The sequence below is a fragment of the Denticeps clupeoides genome, chromosome 5 (assembly GCF_900700375.1).
Source record: "Denticeps clupeoides chromosome 5, fDenClu1.1, whole genome shotgun sequence".
In the NCBI taxonomy this organism is placed as follows: domain Eukaryota; kingdom Metazoa; phylum Chordata; class Actinopteri; order Clupeiformes; family Denticipitidae; genus Denticeps; species Denticeps clupeoides.
This window is the reverse complement of record NC_041711.1, coordinates 5,116,396-5,132,957: the sequence shown is the minus strand read 5'-3', so window position 1 is coordinate 5,132,957 and position 16,562 is coordinate 5,116,396. Positions and strand designations below refer to the sequence as shown.

The 16,562-nt window shown below is 36.6% G+C and overlaps 1 protein-coding gene across 2 annotated transcripts; it reads left to right on the top strand.

Annotated features, from left to right (window-relative positions):
- Positions 1-585: 585 nt before the first annotated feature.
- Positions 586-16,176, top strand: cd4-1 (CD4-1 molecule). 2 transcript variants are annotated; one of them, XM_028981149.1, is made up of 10 exons: positions 586-669; positions 6,963-7,073; positions 8,926-8,988; positions 9,319-9,480; positions 9,563-9,709; positions 9,813-10,073; positions 11,477-11,722; positions 11,887-11,993; positions 13,756-13,802; positions 15,766-16,176. In XM_028981149.1, the coding sequence occupies exons 3-10, from the start codon at positions 8,934-8,936 to the stop codon at positions 15,797-15,799; spliced, it is 1,059 nt and encodes a 352-aa protein (XP_028836982.1). In that variant the 5' UTR covers positions 586-669; positions 6,963-7,073; positions 8,926-8,933; the 3' UTR covers positions 15,800-16,176. The 2 variants fall into 2 exon arrangements, with proteins under 2 accessions (XP_028836982.1, XP_028836983.1); XM_028981150.1 differs by lacking the exons at positions 11,477-11,722; positions 11,887-11,993; positions 13,756-13,802; positions 15,766-16,176 and adding an exon at positions 10,403-11,425.
- The last annotated feature ends 386 nt before the right edge of the window (positions 16,177-16,562 follow it).

Here is a 16,562-nt window from a genome sequence, read left to right as displayed (position 1 = left end):
TGCACCTGATCTGCATGTCTGAGTGTGTTCGTATTTTTTGTATGAGCACATGACTGCATGACTTTGTAGCAATGTGAAATATCCGCTGGCTTATACATCATGGTGCAATTACCCAAAGATCTGTCAGTAGACTTGATACCTGGCTGTAGGCCTAATTGACCTTACACTCAGTGATAAGTGTCTCACTCAGGGACACAATGGTAGTAAGTGGGATTTGAACCTGGGTCTTCTGGTTCATAGGTGAGTGTGTTACCCACCAGCCAGGGACAACAAAGGAGAATAGAGTTGAGAGAGAGTTACAACAATCCAGTTTAGAGATGACCATTGCCTGGACGAAAAAAATTGTATATACTGTATATACTTCTATATTGGAAAGTACACGATTAACATCTCATGTTATACCAACTGCTTGTCTCAATTTATATCCAGTGTTATTTTATTCCCAACTAAAGTGGAGTTCAGATCCACCAAGGTTACACATATACTGTGTTTTACTCTTTGCATTGGCAGACAGCCTCACACATGGTTAGTAATGGTAACAGAAGGAGAGAGAGCAAGAGTGAAAGAGAGAGAGAGAGTCAGTACAAGCTGCTTCCTCCCTGTGTATGACTTGTAATCTCACTCGTCTTTAGCCACAGACAACTTCGAACTTCAAGATCAACTTATTTAGTAAGTACGCACTTTGTTTTTAAATGTCATATAAATATGATATATACCTGATACATGTATGATTGTTTTGTATGCAATCATCTGCTTTATATGCAGACAATAGTCTAGACAATAGTGCAGAAATATGACAAGGCCATAGTAGGCCCACATTTAAGGTGTATCTATAGATTAATCTGTACACATTTTCTCTAGGAAACAAGGTCTTGTTCTGTTTTTTTTTAATACGTTAGTTAATTTCAAGGCAATATGCATTCCTTGAATCCTAACATTTACAGTATCTTTGCAGCTTTTGCACATTGGTACTGTCCCTACAATCAGTCTTAAAACGAAATGTTAAAACTGTGGAACAGAAAAACAGTGTAACTAAAAAAATGAGTTTCTGCTACTCCAAGAATTTCTTCACTTTGTTATTCACTGTTTAGCGATGTTGCCATGATTTATGTCGGCCGCGCTGCTTGGACTTTTTTTCAGCCATGTACCCCCTAGGGAAGTTAAATGTGAGGCATTTAACAGCATTTTTTATGTCAGCATTCCACATGCCGAAAGAGAATACATGAAAAGGCCTACATAAATGCTGCTTGAAATTCCTCAGAGTTTAATCGTATACAGAAGTGCCATGGGTGCCATTTTACACCAATGTACACCAAATCTATACTATAGTGCAAGCTATGGTCAAAGTATTAATTCTCACCACCAACTGACTTTAGCAGTTTTATGAAGAAAACCTCAATATATATTCTCACAATTCAATTTCAGTTTATTGTGACGCTTATCCGGGTCCTTGAGAAAACCAATGGAACGCAGGTTCCCGCATTTAAGACAGCTCTGCAGGTTCCTATGGGAGAAGCGTGTGCCAGAAACTGGTGACCTGCGCTGGTTAACTGTCAAATTAAACAAAGCAAAGGAATCATTTGTGTCCTTTGTTTATTAATGCAACTTGTTAATCACGGTTCCTTACGGCGGATAAATGTGGGTAGAAGTAAAAAAAGCAACTACTTACACACGACACCAAACTAGATGACAAGAAATCAAGCAAATCTGCGTATTGTGAACGGTTCCTGCTGCGCGTTTACCTGCTGGTTATATTTTTTACGTCACCTCTTTTTACCTTCATGACTGCTTTGTTCACTGTTGTCATCATCAAAAGCCGCTTCATGAGATGGTTATTAACGGGTGAATGATAAGAAAGTGTTCAGCATGAACCTTCAGGACTGTTGTCCCTTTTTTATTATTACACAATCTCATGTGTGTTATTTCATAGTCCTGTGTCTTCGGCTTTGTTCTTTAATGCAGAAAAAGGAAGGGCCATGAGCAGGGGCATCACAACGTTCTACTAGTAGTTCTACATTTCGTAGTTAAAACAGGGCGGCAAAATACCTGATAAAGCAACGTTGTTGTAATTACGCGCATCAGAGATTAAAGGCTTTTATGCCGCACAAGGTTGTCAGACAAATGTATTGTTGTGTTTGCCCTCTCATAAGTCATTCGGAATGCATCACATGTACAATACAAACTCTGTCATTGCTATTACCTGACTGGCTCTTTTTGAACAATCATGTTTTATGCCTTCACACACCATCTGTAATGGTCTGCAACACACAACAAAATAAAAAAGTAGCCTCAAACTGTTAAAATGGGTATTTATCTGTATCCAGAAATTTGTATTTATTTGCTCTCTCTCTCTCTCTCTCTCTCTCTCTCTCTCTCTCTCTCTCTCTATCTATCTATCATATATATATATGTTTTCTTCATAAAACTGCTAAACTCAGTTGGTGGTGGGAGTTAATTCTTTGACCATAGCTTGCACAATAGTATAGATTTGGTGTACATTGGTGTTCCCTAGGGGGTACATGGCTGAAAAAAAATCCAAGCAGCGCGGCCGACATAAATCATGGCAACATCGCTAAACAGTGAATAACAAAGCGAAGAAATTCTTGGAGTAGCAGAAACTCATTTTTTAGTTACACTGTTTTTCTGTTCCACAGTTTTAACATTTCATTTTAAGACTGATTGTAGGGACAGTACCAATGTGCAAAAGCTGCCAAGATTCTGTAAAAAAAAGAATTTGACCACCCCTGTACCCTGTTAATGAAGACCCCCATGTACAAATAGAGACGTGGTTTGATGACCATTACAATAGGATAATTTATCACTCATTTATCACTTTCTTTAATTCAAGTGAATTCCAAGGGTAGCGCTAGTAACATATGTACCGGTTACTACTAATAATCATCCAGAGGAAAAAAAATAAACACGTAAGGCACTCATTGCTAAACGATTCTATAGGCTTATTATTCACTGGCTATATTTAGCGACAATATATTATATTGTATAGATACACAGGGTTCTATAAACAAAACTGTCATGGTAAATTATTAATAAGTTTTATTATATTTTTATGCCTGCCCAAAAGTTTTGCATATGTATCTGCAAAGAGCTTCAGGTGAGTTATTAATAACTCGGACACCTATCCATCCTTGTGAGGGTTGGGGTGGTGCGGTACAGTGAGGTGTCTTCTCTCGTTCACTTGTAAATACATTGAATCTGCTCAGACGCTTCATCCTGTGAGTCAGTGAGTGCTTTTCATTTTGAAAGACAAGGATTCCCTTTTCAAAATTTTTAAAAAGAAACAGATACCAGTGTCTCTCCCACTCTGTCCACACTGTCACCCTTTAGACCCTTTTCTCTTATTTACTTCTTTATTCATTTATTTACCACTTTTGTTAAAAATGACTTTTATCTTCATTTTTACTCTTTTGCTCCTGTCACCGTGACTTTCCTACAGTTTGGTGCCTTTCCAGGTTAGGTTTTATGTTATGTTTTATTTGTCACATACATGATGTACATGTGCAACATGCACTGAAATGTGTCTCTATTTTTATCAGCATTTTTTCCAGAATGAAAGAAACTGAAATGCTTAGCTGACATTTTGCACTCCCTCTGTATTTCCACTTCATTTACGCAACTTTTTCTTAATTGCAAGCTCTCACACTGATGACGAACTAGAGCTCGTAAAGTTACACATACACATACACATGCTTGAACACATTCAAAAGAATTTTTAAAGAAATGATTTCCGAAGACCTTGTAGCATGCAAGGTCAGGATGTGCAACAAACGTAGAAAACAGAAACGGTCTTTGGTGATGTTTACACAATGTTTGGGTTCTTTTGATAGACGGCAAAAATATGTGATGCACAATAATGTTGCAATGCTTTTCCCTCATTTCATAATGTAATTTCGTGTTTAAATGGTATTACAACACACAATATGTGTTGAGCAAATCATGCCAACCCGTGACTTTTGTCTTTTGGACTCACGTATAAAACTAGATGGAAGCATTATGGTAACATTTGCAAATCCATTACTATGCCTTAATAATGTGCAACATCAAAGGTTCTGCAATTATTTAATTACAATATCATCTGTCACACTGTGGAATATGCGAGCAAGATGATGTGCATCTAGCTAGAAAAGGGTCACAGCATCACCAAAACAGAGCAACAGAGCTTCGGGTGTTTTAAGGCCCATTGATATGCTTGGGGATTGAGGTCTAGTTCATTTGTTTTGCTCCCCTTTAAGAGTGTAAAGAGTGTAAACTTTCACACTGATGGAAAGGGCTATGATTCTGAGGCCGGTCAAAGGTCTCATGTTGTGCCCAACGAGCTTGCGAGCATGGAACCTTGGAGGAAGAGGCGAAGGCGAACTGGTCTGATGAATACTGATTCCTTTTAGATTATGTGGACAGCTGACTGCATCTATGATTTATGCCTGGGGGTGAAACTGCAGGCGAAAGTATTATAGCAGAATGCAAGACAGTGGGGACAATGTGTTGCTTTGAGCAATGTTCCTGTGGGACATTTTGGGTCCTATGTATTCATATGGATGTTGTGTAACATCACTTGCTCTTTAACGTCGTTGGCTGCTACTATACAGCTATTCAAATGAACAGTAATTCATTTTCTTTTCCCGCTTACATGACGTCAATTTCACAGAAATAATAAAAATATTTCTCAGATGAGAAGTTGTGTTGTTTTTCTAAGTCAAAGTGATGTTCAACACAGAAGACATTATCAGCAAGCAAGTCGTCCTGTGAATTTGAATTGTAAATATATTTATTACTTTATATTTAAAGTAATTATTAAATTGTGTTGAATTTGTCTACCACTAGTCGACTTTCTGAATTTATCACAACGTTATTGTCCAGAAGATTCTTTGGCTATGTACACATTTTGTCTGTTTTACTGGGGCACACATTCAACACCAATAAAGTAGATGTCTGTTCTGTAATACAATAATTCATGTGCACTTTTAAACACAACGAAAAAACACTAAGCACCAGAAATGCTATACACAGTGAGAGCGCAGACTTAGTTAAGCTTTAACGTGCCTTGATGGGGAAATGACGGGGCCAAGGGGATATACGAAATGAAAACATGTGGGGACGTCACCCACTCCTTCTCTGTTTCTGCTGTGTTTATGTTCCCCTGTATTTTCTGAAAGGTGCAGTTTGAATCACTCTCTTTGTGACTAACTAGGGATCCCTCATACATAGGTGTTTCCCATCGGAAAGAGAGAGTAAATATGAAGTGTACAGTTAAAATGTGTGGAACTTTTATCATGTATGATCATTTAGCAATCAATACATAATCTGTGCAAGTGAAATTTTTAGTTAATCACTGATGAACAGTGCTGGCGAGCCAGACAGCTCCAATTTGAACTAAAGATGACTGGAGGAATGATTTAACCCATTTTTTCGTAGAGGCAGGAAGATAGTATGAAAGAGGGGTAAACCTCAGAGAGACAGATGTGAGGCAGGTTGCATGTTTGTTTTGTCCTTTATGTGGTTCCCTGCTGTAAACCACTCCAGTTGTCCCAATACATGAGACTTTGCTCTAAAAAGGCCTCATTTTTCAGTTGAAAACACAATATTTAAGAAGCATTAAAATGAGCTGTTTTGGTCAAAAAACTAGAAACACCATGTTGAAACGCTGCCATAACGCAAACATAATTTTAGAGCGGCAAAAAAATCTTGTTCGGTTCTATGGTCAGTTGTTTGTTAAATAATGCAAGAATACAAGGAATTCAGAAAATAGGTAAATGGTACTTACGAATAATGATAGGAAATAAGAAATGCATCTTAAGTGCATTATTACTATATGAATATAGTAATAATCTGTTCACAATTCTGGTTAAACCTGCAAATTCTTTTCTTTTTCCTTATTGTAATAACAGAAGCCACATATTTTGTGGATTTTGTAATAACAGAAGCCACATATTCATCTGAATTTTGTTGAATGTGTTATATATAATTAATGAAGCAAAATCATTTTACATTGCTGCAAAGTGACAATGACGTCTGAATTGTCATAGACTGCTGGTTATATTTTTTACGTCACCTGTCATAGACTGATAAATTTACCACAATTGAATAAAATACATATAATAAATTGAATAAAATACATATGTAATTCTTCATTATAAAAATGTTCTTTTCCTGACAAGTTAGGCCTTCTCAGGGCTCTTAGTTTTGTAACTCAAAATCTATAGAAACCGAATGAGAATTGCTGGTGTCTTCCTCTTGTAAGCCGCTTTGGATAAAAGCATCTGCTAAATAAAGTAAAGTAAAAGCTAGTGGTTCAAATGTTATTATATATTCTACCAAATGTATAAGTGAAGAACATGTAAATTTCTGGTAAATTTGGATTATTTGGATTATACCACATACAGTTACTTGCTGGGAATGTTACATGTAAACTGATGTAATAAAAATCCCAATGAATATTATGGAAAGAATTTATTCGATTTTATTTTTCAGATATATGAAAAAAATGTAAGGAATAACTGGAATTAAAACAGAAATAAAACAGTTCTCACTACATACACAGCGTTGCCAAAGATAAAGGTAATATTGTGAATATTATTATGAAAATGAAAACTTCATTTTTGTCATCCACATTTGTGTTTCTGGGATGCTCGGAAATTGAGCATTGGTGACCGACTGTTTTTACTCTATCCAATGTATTTTCTTTTCTTACCATTTAACAAAATTGTTCTCTTAATGCTACCTAAACAATATTCTGAGAGGTAAATATCCAGGGAATCTGTATTGATTTTGGCAGCCAAACAAAGATATTTGTTTAAACGGACACAAATTCACATTATGAATACACTTTGAGCCTGCTTTGTAGCCAATGATGAAGAGACACGCCTCAGTATCTTAGTCAATATTCCACCCATTGATCAGTCTTGATGTTAGTAACCAATGGTTTATAACTTCCTTATTTCTTTCAGACAAATCAGAGGTGAAGGGCTAGCCAACGAAGGTACAAACAGGGACTTTTTCTCTGCAGTTCGGCATATCAAGCTTTCAACTGTATGAAGACAACATTGTGACGAGTTAAAGTAAGTATGTAAAACTAAAATCAAATACTGTTTTATGTTCATGAATTGCGTTAGCAGTTTCGAAAAATGTAATAACTTCTGACATTGTGCAAATTCCGGGGCCAAGTGCATTTATAAAATGTAGACGATGATGAGACAACAACGGCAGAACGACAACTCTGACGGCAACAGAAAAAAACACGTTTTAGTTACCTTAACAAGACAACACTTCTTATTTCCATGCCTTGTTTGGCATCTAAAGTGTATTGCATACTGTATTTGCATCAAGCAATGGCCTACAAGTTTAAGTTAAAGAAGAAAATGTACCAAAAGATTATTGCATTACGATAATTTTTTCTGTTCAAATTATGGTATGCAGTTTGCTCAACGCCGATTGTTAATCATAGATTAATAGGTTATATGGACAACTACGACTACTGAGGTCACTGCATGTAAGTTTTTGTCCAGGTTTTGTACAGAGAGGCTTGATGATTTTATGATTTATCCCTTCCCCCATGATGTAACAGGACTACCACTAGTGACTAGTGATGTTTAAAATATAGCTTAGAAATCCATCACTAGGAAATAACAGGCAGCAGTTTGAATACCCTCTAGTTGCCTCTTTCTTTACCCTTTTCCCTCCTGCTCACATGCTTCCTACTGTTTAACCTCCACCCTGACCACAGGCTTGATCATCTGTTTATCTGGGTTAAGTCTTCAGGTGTCTTCGCTCATTTCTGTAGAGCAACGTCTCTTCTGACGTAGAGCAACATATCCTTCCCTATTTCACAAATTGCTAAAGACACAGTTAACTGAGATAACTGATAAAACACCATCAGATTATGCTTCATTAAAAATGGACTAACATGTGATTTATGAAAAAGAGGTTGAGTGAAAATTAGGAATTTGTTTATTCTATATAAATGTATTTTTGAGCTAACCTTATAGAAAGTGTATTGGATATTTCTATAATTTTAAATGGTTATCCACTAGACAATGTATGTGTACAAAAATATCATGTTTATTTATACATTTATAAACAGTTCACACATAATTTTACAAGATTTTACAACATTCTAAAGACCCTTTAAGAATGTTGGATAGCCGATCGGCGGCACTGCCTCAGATATTTTCATTAATTTCTCTACTCTAAGTTTATATTTGTGTATAGTAACATATACACATATTTACATGATTAATTAATAAATAAATTAATTAATTAACTAACCTAAACATAGACTTACTATACTGGTATGGGTCAATCAGGCACACGATTTAAAGAATAAGAAATAATCTATGTTGCAGGATTCTTTTTTTTTTTCTTTGTTAAATACATATAATTACATAATGCACTTATATATTTTTTTATTAATTAGTGTAGTACCAAAGTCTGTCTTTTTGATTGTGACACAGAAGTAAAACCTTTACAGTCTTTAAACACACTTTCTTTCGTGTGTCTTATCTTCCTCAGTCAAACAGATACAACACGTGCCTTTCACCACACTCCTAACCAAGCGCAAGCAGTGTAGCGCCATACATCTCTTTTTTCTTTTTGTGTATGTGTGTGTGTGGAGAAATCCGCCTTTCGTGGAACAGGGCAGGAAGACGGGGCGTAAAAGGGAGAGGCGGTGGTGAAGAAAAAAGGAGTAAAATCTACACTTCTCCAAATCACAGCCCACCACAACCTCCTTCTCTGCACATATCTTTTTCATGTCTTTTTTACCCACCTCCTTGCCTTTGCTTTAGGGAAGACCACCACATGTCTTTTTTTTCTTTTTCTCTTCCGGCTCACAAAAAAATCTGTGCCACCAAAGGCACGCTTTTTGTGTTTTGTTTGCATTAAATTGATCTTTATTTAATTATTTATTTACAGAGCGCAGAATGAACTGTGTTCAGACAGCAACACTCCTGCTGATTTCAACATATTCTCTGGCATGTAAGTTATAGTATAAATCTGGGTTCATTAGTTCACATTTTGCAGTTCCTTATCAAAATATGCACAAAAAGTGGGTAAAACATAAATCAAGCCTGCTTACTTGTTTCTGTCTGTGCGCACTGTTTAACGTGCTCTGGTGAGGTTTTAAATTTCCATATCAAATTAAAGGGACACAGAGTATCTGACATTTCTTTAACATTTTTAACCCTTAACTCATAGCATTCATATAACATTGATTCCATGTAGTTACATTAACAATATGAACTTTTAAGAAGGAAAGGTGTTAAATGTTATTAGCCACTCATTTCCCATTTCTAACATTTTCATCAGGTGTGGCTCTTCCTCAGTACGATGTGGTTTATGGTCAAGTGGGGGGTGCTGCCTCATTTAATTGTGAACAATGGGGTGATTATCTTAATTGGTACTTTGGAAACACCAGCGAGGAGACAGCGACATTGATATATAATAAGCATGCTTTGGGCCCGATAAAAGGTACAGTCAAATGCATATCTACGTATTTACATGCATTCATACATGCAAACCTGAATACCACTAAATACCACTGTTGTTTCAGAGACTCCTGAATGGAAAGACAGAATACATGTTTCTGACATATCATTAAAAATAAAAAAAATCCAGGACAGTGACTTTGGTTACTTCAAATGTGAGCAGTTTCAGTCTACACAACAACCGAAAACCAAAATTTACCATCTAATGAGGGGTAAGAACATTACACACAAAATGTAAACAATAAAGGAAATATATACCACCATCTTTTCTTCTCACATCTTTGATTCATTGCCTTTACCCCTTTACCTTGTCAGTGACATTGTCCGACCCTCCCTCTGTCTTTATTAATGACATGTTAACTCTGAATTGTGACGTGGAGACAAACGATCCCATGCCCAAAATTAGATGGATCCCCCCAGATTCGGTGACAGATCAACGGGCAAAGTATGTGGCTCAGTTGAAGGGACCCGAGCTATCTTTCAGAGATCCTACATGGAAAGATAATGGTGTGTGGACTTGTCTGCTGAAATATGACAGCAAAAAAACCAACGCCACAGCCACTGTCCGTGTACTCGGTGAGTACTGTCCACAAAACTTCCCCAGCTCTACATAATGATTTGTGTAGATGATTTAAAAATGTACATTTTTAAATGCTACTAATATTAATTACATTACACATTACACATAATTACACACATTCTCTTCTCACTTTATTTTTACTTAGAGCGTTTTAACAGACTTTTTTTAACAGACAGTCACTTATAAGCATGAATAACGACAGCATAACAGAGACATCAGATAGATTGTTTAATATTTGTTATTTAATGGTATTTTTTGCTCAGTTTTCCCCTTCCCATGATTGAGCAGTTCTGTGCTTCTCCTCCATCTCTTCATGCACACCAAGATCTTTCTCCACCACTGTCGAAGACCGTCTATACTTCTGTCTCTCCATCTTCCTCCTTGATTCTACCTTGTTCCCTGTCATCGGCCATTGAGTGGGCAACGGTGATGGATAAAGGACTCCAAGGTGGAGAGTGGAATTTTAGGCCATGGCCGAGCCACAACAATTCCCCTAACAATTCCACGAAGATTGCCAGCCTCTCCCTCGGACCCCCTGTTAAATGGGAAACTCCTTCAAACCTTAACTTTGATGGCTCTTTACTGCATCAAATCCCAGTGGGAAACCTATCCCTGGTCAAAAAGGGGGTGGGAGCGGAAGACAGAGGGACATACATTTGTGTACATACATTTCACTCTCAGTGAGAGTGATACTTAAAAACTCCAGGCTGATGGCATCAGGAGGCATGAAAACTATAAAACTGCACAGCAGTTTGCTCTGTCCTTGGAGCAGAAGGACATTTATTGTAACATTCATTTAAAATAAACTTTTATTATGATCAAAATAACAAAATGAATTTGGTCACAACAATGAATTTAGTCATGGATATTTGATGTTCAAGAACCATATATGTAATGAATACAGCAGTGTATAATTTTTTAGAGGTAGTTTTTTGGGACAATTTTATTGAACCTCAGCATTTTTATTGGTGGAGAGGACTACAAGAGTGACATGAATTCAGCATATCACTCCACCTTATATAAGCTATTAAATAATACATTTTGCACTATATTGGTTGATTTTGTACTTTTCAGTTGATTTATAAATGAAACAGCCCTAAATTAATGGGTAAATTGTGGGAAAATCACAATAAAGGACTTGAGGCCATGTTTCACATTCATTGTCAATAGTTGTAATCATGGAGATAAAGGCCAAACTATATCTGACAGTCTAACAGTTTAATATATTGGATAATTATATTTCATGATGCTTGTGGTTGTGTAGATCTTGCAAAATGTATAAATGTGAAAGAACAATCATCAAAGCACTCTTACTTATTTTTAAAATCTCTTTACCTTGCTTCATTCACCATACTCAAGGCACACAACTGTAGATTTAATTTTTTCACTCTTTTGTCAGCTTTTGTCGATCCAGGTCCCACAGCCTTTGAGGGTGACACTGTCAACCTTACCTGTAGTCTAGGACATCCACTCACGTCTGACCTGAAAGTGAAATGGGTCGCACCACGTCTCGGATCAAATGAGACCCCACACCTGAACTCTCAGTTCATTTTTACAGCACGCCAAAGCAAAGCGGGGAAGTATAAGTGTGAGCTATGCAAAGGTGAACATATTGTGACATCAGCCGAAGTGAAGCTTAAAATAGGTGAGGATGGAAACTATATTTGGAATAATGTAGAAGGTTTACATTATTTTAACTGTGACAGATCATTATCTTATAAGTGGTGCACTCTGTACAAGTGTTGCAATCTTTACAAAACAATGCTGTTTTTTCTTGATGTTAATGTCTATTTTGTTTGTGGTTGACAGAAAAAGCCCCAGTGGACACATGGTTATGGGTGGGCATTTGCAGCACAGGCTTGATCGTCATCATGCTCATTTTCATTGGTACCACCCTTCTTCGACGATACAGAAAGGTAAATATCAATGGATGAAGTATGAATGTTTGAAGCCTCTAATTCCTTTCTTTATTGCATTACCTGTATTTGTCCAACTCTGAAGGACATGATAACACCTGAGAACATTTATAGAAACACCACATCATAAATGGTTACATATGATGGAGCTGATCTAAGTGATCTGAGTAAACTAATTTTTTACTATATTTTGAACATACTGGTCAAAAGTTTTAGAACACTTGTTTAAGTAGTTAAACAAGTCAAAAACAAATTGTGTAAACTATTTATAATTCAAAATGTATTCTAAACTGTTGGATCATCCAGAGGGTACTGCATGCCGCTCTGCAGAATACTGTGGTAGACGTTTTTGTTCAGGGTTCCTCTGTCACCGACCCTGGATCCAGCAAAACTGCTGGTGCCGGTTCCAAGCCTGGGTAAATGATTAGGGTAGCATCAGGAAGGGCATCCGATGCAAAACTTTTGCCAAGCCAATTGTGCAAACAACCAGACTGACTGATCCGTTATGGCAACCCCTAATGGGAGCAGCCAAAGGAAGACAATGAGACCATAATTCCTTCTTCCACTTTTTAGTAGTCCACTGGCAGTGTTTCATGGCCCAGGCAAGCCTCTTCTTATTCTGACGTTTTAGTAATGGCTTTCTTGGTGCCACTCGACCTGTCATACCTCCAAGTCTCTTAGAAGTTGAGACTGAGTCTGCCAGGGTCTGCCAGATTTCTTACAGTCAGAGATTCCCTCAGTTTCTGAAAAGTCATCAAAAGCTGAAGCAGGTTGTACACACCTTGACAATTTTTGCACAATTTCTCTATTTGAAAGACCAACACTTTTAAGTTTTATAATGGCATATGGTCCTTCTTATGTTTAATGTTTTACTTGCGATTTTGATAGAAATACACAGTACAATACGGGACAGTGGTTAAGGAAGCGGCCCATTAATCGGAAGGTTGCCAGTTCAAATCTCGATCCGCCAAGGTGCCACTGAGGTGCCACTGAGCAAAGTACCGTCCCCACACACTGCTCCCCGGGCGTCTGGCTTGGCTGCCCACTGCTCACCAAGGGTAATGGTTAAATGCAGAGGACACGTTTCGTTGTGTCACTGTGTGCTGTGCTGCAGTGTTTCACAATCACTTCACTTTCACTTTTAATAATGTTCCAGAGGGCATGGTACTAAAACTACTGGATTCCAACACTGCTTTTATGCAGACAGAGGAGGCTGTAAGTAATCAACAAAAGTTGGGACACCAGCTTTTGTTACATTTAAAGCTATTCATGGAAATTGAACTGCTTACATTTCATATGTAAGCAGTGACATTACATATTGTTAATTGCCTCTGACTGTCTGCACCTGAGTCTCGTTCAATCATGAGCACCGGCACTTGCTAGCCCCAGTCTGCCCCGGCACGTCCTTGTTTGTCCACAGTGTATAAAAGGACTATTTCATCAATTTAAATGTGCCATTAGTCGTTAAATCGTTAAATGTGCCATTATACGCGCCAATAGGATAGGCTTATTTGTAAATTTGATCCCATCTTGATCCAACAATGAATCCCTGACCTTGATCCCATCTGAGTTGCCATTTTATTGTGTGAATAAATGTCCGTTTGTGTTTCTTGCACTCAAGTCCACACGCAACAGGGTCCTCTGTCCTTTGTCCGTGACACATATGTGCATGGTTTTCCATTCAATTTTCATCTAAAGGAAATAAATTTAATGCAATTTACCGAGGAACGAATTTTAATAAAATGTTTGTTTAATGTTTCAGAGGATGATGATGCATAGGCGTAAGACCAGATTTTGCTGCTGCAAAAAGTGAGTTGTGGCCTATGCTTCCTGCATTCACCTAACCTCACAAAACCACATGTTTCACCAGTTATTTCTTCTCTGCTCCTTCCCTGTGCTGATCTTGACACCTAGCTGTTCAGTGCACTCCTAAATTTATTTCAGTTCAATTTTGTACAAAATAACTTTTCAGGACATTTATTACGAATCACAGAATATGCATTGAGTGAGTTTTTAGGACAAAGAATTTCCCTCTGGATAAATATAGTTTTTTTCTTATCTTAAAATCTTTATGGACATTTGTTTGTTTGATTCTCTAAAGAAATGTCACTCATATCAGCAATGTACAATACTATATGCAGACTAAGACACATGTAAAATTGCAATTAGGAAAAAATACTAAAATGACAAATAGTACATTTAGTCATAATATAGTGCTTTATCAGAAAAGTTAACAACTCAAACAGCAGCTGATAATATTGATAGCACTAACAAAAGGGCTGTCTAAATTACATTATATACTAAAAGATACGCACCCAGAGGGCAATATCAATTTGTGTGCATATTTCTAGGTCTATGTATAAGGTTGTGTGTTCTCTGGCCTAAAATGCTTTTTCAAATTAAATGTACTCTTTAAGGGGGCACCAGGATTTGAACCTGGGACTTCTTGATCTGCAGTCAAATGTTCTACCACAGAACATCCATGGCCTTATTTGAGAGACTTTTTTGAAGTTGTAGAAAAGGAGGAATATGATAATTATCATACGTCTGGCAATGCTATTTTTTCAGTGATAAACGTGATAAAAAGCAATAAAAGTGACTTCAGAGTGACTTTCAGAGAGGTGTGTATTTTACGTGTGCTGGATTAACTGGATTTAGGTTATTGTCTTTACAGTCATTTCAAATGCGTAGACCACATATCTAATAAATTAAGCTTATATTATATAATTCAAGCCATTAAATGATATAATGATCACCCAAAACAATTATATTGTGAATAAACTAGTAGATGAAAAACAAAATGTCCACTTGTCTATTAAAACCTCTTCATCAGTTCTCAATATCGGCGAGCACTCAGTAACTTACACTCAGTACTAACATTCAGTCCTACAATTTTCACAGATTCAGCTTCCAAAGACTGTCTGTGCTAAAATATAAAGTTGGTCTCGAGCCACTGTCACTGAGCAAGACACTTAACCCTGAGACTGTCCCTGTGACTGCTAATTGTAAATTGTTCTGGATAAGGGTGTTTGATAAATAGCTATCAGTGGCATAGTAATTAAGGGCATTCCTCTAACAATTGATGTCAAAATGGACCTAAAACTAATTGATTTAATCAGTAAATTAAAATTAGACATTAGATAATGTCAAATGCCAAAATAAATCACTGTACTTTTACTTTTGATACTTAAGTACATTTGAAGGCAGGCAAATACTTTTGTACTTTTACTTAAGTAAGAGCCAAGTTGGACTTGCTTTTACTGGAGTAAAATTTTACCCTGGGTAACTTTTACTGAAGTACATAGTTTGATCATGCTCTGATCATGCCAGAAGAGAACTAAGGCAACTTAAAGAACTGTATATTAACTTGATGCTTAATATACTCAACTAAATTATAAAAATATTGCATCACCACAAAGGATGTGTTTTTTATGAAAATATGCCACCTTGCAGTTGTCATGTGCACATTTATATGTTACAGAATCACTAATATGTTGCAATAATCAATTGTAAATGATGTGCTTTAAAGTGTTTGTCACAATGTATCATTATAGATAATAATTTTTCTATTTTAGTACCAGCGTTCATCTATCTTTCTGTGAAAGTCAGGCAGTTTACATTGATTCAACCATGTGGTATGACTGTTTGTGGAAACAGCTGTACTGCTACTTGAATGCTATGATCCGTCATTGCTGGTGAAAGGCACACATTTCTCAATGGTGTACAAAAAAAATTCTTTCAGTAACTCATTCTCTCTCTTTTTCCTGCTCAGTCCAAAGCCACAGAAGGGATTCTACAAGACCTGAGCAAAACAAGGAGGCAAATGAAATTGGATTTAAAGGGTCACTATGAAAGTTTGGTTGCAGCCAGCATCTGTCACTTTTCATCTGAGGGGAATGTTTGAAGGTCTAAAAGATGAATATGTCACATTACTATTGGCTGTGTAAATGACAAGCAATATTGTAACTATAACCAAGTTATAAATGTTAAAAAGTAATTGTATAAAGCAAAAGTATATTGCTATTAGAGTAAACGTTGTACATATTTGAAATGTAATTTTCTAAATGTGCTTATTTTTATATTACAGCTTTTACAGTCAATATTTTAGGATTTTAACAACAACAAGCCATGTGTGATAACCATGTGTTACATTAATGACAATTTAAATAAAAAGTACAAGGAATCATACATTGTCATCATCAGTGAGTTAAAGGCTTATAGCATACCCCTTTAAACATTGTGAATAAATAATGTTTGTATAGCTGTTCAATATTTTGCAGTCTCAGTGTCAACAAGACATAGAGCAGCTGAAATACATCCTAAAAGCCAGACTATGACTCAGAAGATTACGAACTGTTTGAATGAATCCACCCAGATTTGCAATAGGCAGGATCATAGTTTGGAACCAAATTTTCAGTTGGAAATATTGTTAACCACAGAATTGTGAAACTGTGTCATGCTTTAGAGAACATGATGTTTGTTCTGTTTAGGACATCTGGCATGAACTTTGTTCCTCATAAAAAAAGGAAAACACAAGAGGAAAAACACAAGACATTTTTCTGAACAAAA

What these genes read in the sequence shown, in the direction of transcription:
- cd4-1 (XM_028981149.1), top strand. Translation starts at nt 8,934, where the DNA reads ATGAACTGTGTTCAGACAGCAACACTCCTGCTGATTTCAACATATTCT. An exon ending in AATTTACCATCTAATGAGGG is followed by an intron (nt 9,710 to 9,812) that starts GTAAGAACATTA and finishes TTACCTTGTCAG; the next exon opens with TGACATTGTCCGACCCTCCC. An exon ending in CGAAGTGAAGCTTAAAATAG is followed by an intron (nt 11,723 to 11,886) that starts GTGAGGATGGAA and finishes TGTGGTTGACAG; the next exon opens with AAAAAGCCCCAGTGGACACA.